Here is a 4,298-nt window from a genome sequence, read left to right as displayed (position 1 = left end):
GACTGGAGATTAAGTGGATGAGTTAGAACACTGATCAGTTATCACAAATTCAAATACATTTAAGAAGCAAAATGGAAACTGAAACCTGATCAAGAACAAACTAAATCAAAACAAGTATATAAAACATTGATGAAATGTAAACGAAGAACACTATTGATAATTGAACAAAGATAAGTAATGTTAAAACTGAAAAAGGAAAGTTGGTGTCTGGGTGGGTCTGAACCAAGTGATCACTGAGTATAAACTGCCTTGTGCAAAATTAAAAATAAAAGTAAAACAGTTAAAGAACAATTCTAATCGTAACCCAATTGTGATGCCATTACAATTTAGGAGTTATGCCGTTGAGGTCGACGATTTAATACACTTTGATATACCTTGAATATATATATATATATATATATAAACCTTAGACCCTGTTCACACTATCGGATTGAACCACGTGGAAACCGCGGCGGTACCGCATATTATAGGAAAAAAACCGGTTGTGTGTGAACGCCTCCATTGACTAACAGTGTAATTCAACCGCCACGGTTGAAACTGCTAGTGTGAACAAGGCCTTGAGACGAAGTAGAATCCGGCCAGGACATCTTTAGTCCACAACATTCCCAATGCATCCTTTGCATCGCAGTATATCTTTATAAGTAAACACTTTATCTATTGACATTGAGTGCCCTAGTAACGGAATTCGATTCCCTACACAACAAGTTCAAACCTTTCGAACTTTACCAAAGCCTCGAATCAAAATTAACCACAGCTCCTGCGCCCAAATACAGGTAGTAACATAAGTCGACTGTTCTTAAAGAAACAATAGACGGCATAAAGATTCCATCTCCCACACATGTAAAGTGTTAATTTCACCCACATCACCCAGCCATTTCTACGAAGGATAACCGATATTACAATGATGTGTGTATTAGCTTGCAGGTATGGTGGTAGCAACTTAGCCTACAAACTCAGCGGTCTTGAGTTCGGTCGTGTCGAGGACTGAAAAGCATCACAACACTGCAAATCGTCATACGCTTTCTTGGGCAGTGGGATGATAGTGTGTATGTGTGTAGCATTACCCACAGGTCGGTAATATATGAGCTCTGAGCTCTCGTTCCGGAGGGTAATAGCTGTCGGTCACGAATCCAGCACGTGATCCAAGACCATGGTGAATAGCATGTATCTGGAATCGACATCCATCGGGGAAGCCGATGCTAAGTGTGAGGTTATGGCAGCTGCAATAGTTATTAGTATATCATATATTCATTTAAGACTCGAATTCCGATACCCCTATCATCTCTGACTTTCTTTCGCGAGACAAAAACTCCTTAACAGATGTATCTTCATTATTATTAGCGTTATTATTATTATCATTACTATTTTATTATTTTTTGTTATTATTATTATAATTATTATTATTAATTATTATCATTATTATTATTTTTTATTATCTTTACCATTATTATCAACATGATAGCCGATATTTCTCCAATTTCCTCTGCATTTCTTTGTCTGGTTTGCTGGAAATGACCATATAAGGAAATAGGAATCGGTGGCTATGGGAATGTTGATACACGTTAGAAGCTTTTTATGATTTGATAATTGTTTACTCTAAAATGTGTGGAGAGATGATAGGCGTGTTTGTGTTTTTCCAAAGGCGTGTTGCGTGACTTGTTTGAGGAGGTAGGTTGAGGCAAGGTAAAATGAATACTATATTCGTTTTACCTTGGGTTGAGGTATGTTGTGAGGGGTTGAGGTGGGGACGTTATTGTAGAATATGTGACATTGTAGAGGAGGTACCATATGCGCATCTGGGAGGGGCACCTTCAGTTATCATTCTCCTATATTTACATCACCCCACCCCCGCCCTACTAACCCACTACTACCACCGGATTCTCTTGTCGTTATGTTATCTTCGGCGGAATTGCTGGTGAACAGTCAATGATGAAATGCAATTATTGGAACTTTTGTCAATAAAGGAACGACCGCGGTAACGACACACATTTCTTATTTAATCCAACTTTCAATTGAATCCATTCTATTTCCTGTAAGCACAGGCCAAATACACGTTTTCAATTTTAGCCGACTTCACTTATACAGGTGACCTTCTCTGTTCTTATTTTTTATATATTTTTTTATATTCATTAGTACCATACACATCTCCCCTCCAACACTCGAAGACTTTCGTTCACTTGTTTGAACGTAAACTCACATTCCATTCTTTCAGGTCAGTAGATCTTATCTGTGTGCGTGACCAGGTTTATAGGGCGCAAGATATATGAATATCTAATATGTAATCTTTTAAAACATTTTCTAATTTCCGGTAAGTTTTTTTTTTTTTAATATTGGAATTCAATACATCATAATAATGTATTTTAATCGACATCATAACATAATGACGGTTCCGAGTTCTTCCTCATGGAAAAAAGTCTTTATTAATTTTGTGGATGGTCGGTGAGATTTGGTATAACTATAAAAAGGTAAAGAATCGTTATTCTAAATTTACCCAAATCCTTCAAACATATTCACGTTGTTTGTATGATTTTCTTTTAATCCTGCCAAAGTCATTCTTGTGATGTTGAGTGAAATATTTTCAACTCGTGAAACTCACCCGACGTCAATCATGAAACAATCTCTAAATATGCCACCATGGAGGTAAATATTTATTTAACATGACCATTTGCGTCTGCTGTATGGCAGCCCTGAAGAATGCTTCCAAATCTAAGCAGGGCAGAGATAAGACAAGGCTATCTCGTTACACCACTGATAAGCGGGCTAAAACTTCAGGCAGGCTTCTCGTGCAATATGTTGAACCAGTACTGTCGTATGTGATCGAAGAAAAACTGTGTGTGTGTGTGGTTCTTTTGAAGACTCCAATTTCCTGGTCAAGTTCATTACAACGTCCTGATCTTTGGAGACGACACGGGACAGGAAAGGTAAACTGCCTTGACGACGAAATCTCAGGTAGTATGAGTGATGATGGATGTAGAAAATATATATATATTATCCGGGCACATTTAACGTAAATAACAAATATCCAGAAATACCTGTACGCCATTTTGATTTTCTCAAAATTATCAAAATAAGACTTGCATGCTACCAAGTAATGTAGGGTTGTTTAAGCTTGATGTACTACCCTCGACCTGTATATCAATGGTGGATAGATATGATTATATTATTATTATTCTAGTGCACGTGTATTTTCATTTTTTTGTTTTTCGATGTATCTCACCGAGTCGTGAGTTTATAACAAAACACCTAATTTAGGTCCTTTAGTAATGGCGTACGGCGAACGGAATGTTTGTATTTAGTGTGTTCATTATTTTGCTAACATGCCTTTCCTTCTGCTACTGGTTATTTTAAAAATGTGTTATGGTATTTTGAGATAAGAAAAACATAACACGATTCTGACACTCCTTGATAATGTCGGCCTAATTTGTAGGCTCGTCAACTAGCAAGCATATTCAAACGTCTACTACGTTTCGTTAGCGTCCTCTGGTTGCGGCGTACCAAAACTGATACAGCTCAAAGGCGCATGTGATTTGTATGTTGTTGCCACTAATTCACGTATCCTCGGCAATATTGCACCTAAATGTTATAATAGGACTATAGAATAAGGTGGTAGGTAATTTTATTACGAGTATATCGCCCACTGACCAGGGCTTCTATCCTGATATCGTAGATCATAACGGGGTTAGGGGGCATGAGTGGATTATTACAGTAAATATTGGGGTGAATATGGGAACCTGATATTTTCCAACAACAGGAACGTTGGGATTAAAGTTTGAGAAATTAGTTTATTGAAAGAAAATGTATACAAAGAATAAAAGGCCTGGTAACCGTTATTTGAGGAGGAAGGTGAGGAAGGAGGAGAGGAGGAGGAGGCAGTAGACAGTAGGTAGGTCATTCAAGAAGAATGCGAAGGAGTAACATGAGAAGTACAAGTGCAAGAAGTAACTTGACCACACTCGTGGCGCAGTGGTAGAGTTCCGGGCTGCCCCTACGACGGTACGGGTTCGAATCCTGTCCAGGGCTGAAATAATTTCAGTATCGCTGCGCTGCGGGTCGTTACTCCAACTCTCGTGGATGGGTAGTTGTGTGTGCGTGTAAGGTCGCAGCATTACCCATAGATCGCTCATATATGAGCTCTGAGCTCTCTTCCGGGAAGGAAATAGCTGTCGATCACGAGTCCAACGCGTGATCCAAGACCATGGTGAATCATACACAGAGATAACCCGCTAACATGTATAATTCCCCTCCAACCCCTATATTTTGTTGTATTTATTTTTCCCATCACGATGCTGAGGAAACAC

General features: G+C 38.6%; 1 protein-coding gene across 3 annotated transcripts in view; it reads left to right on the top strand.

Moving 5' to 3' along the window:
* Positions 1-2,642: 2,642 nt before the first annotated feature.
* The window catches only part of LOC143020972 (uncharacterized), a 46,023-nt gene continuing 44,367 nt past the window's right edge, over positions 2,643-4,298 (top strand). For 2 of the 3 annotated variants that reach the window (XM_076178027.1, XM_076178026.1), the window contains exon 1: positions 2,643-2,949. In XM_076178027.1, coding sequence (XP_076034142.1) covers positions 2,658-2,949 — 292 coding nt within the window. In that variant the 5' untranslated portion in view covers positions 2,643-2,657. The remainder of the gene's footprint in view (positions 2,950-4,298) is intronic. The other variant, XM_076178028.1, reaches the window with a different exon arrangement.

Source organism: Oratosquilla oratoria, chromosome 41 (genome assembly GCF_046742065.1).
Source record: "Oratosquilla oratoria isolate Oo_2021 chromosome 41, ASM4674206v1, whole genome shotgun sequence".
NCBI classification, from domain to species: Eukaryota; Metazoa; Arthropoda; class Malacostraca; order Stomatopoda; family Squillidae; genus Oratosquilla; species Oratosquilla oratoria.
Note: the sequence above shows the minus strand (reverse complement) of the source record. Positions and strands in the feature narration are given on the sequence as shown.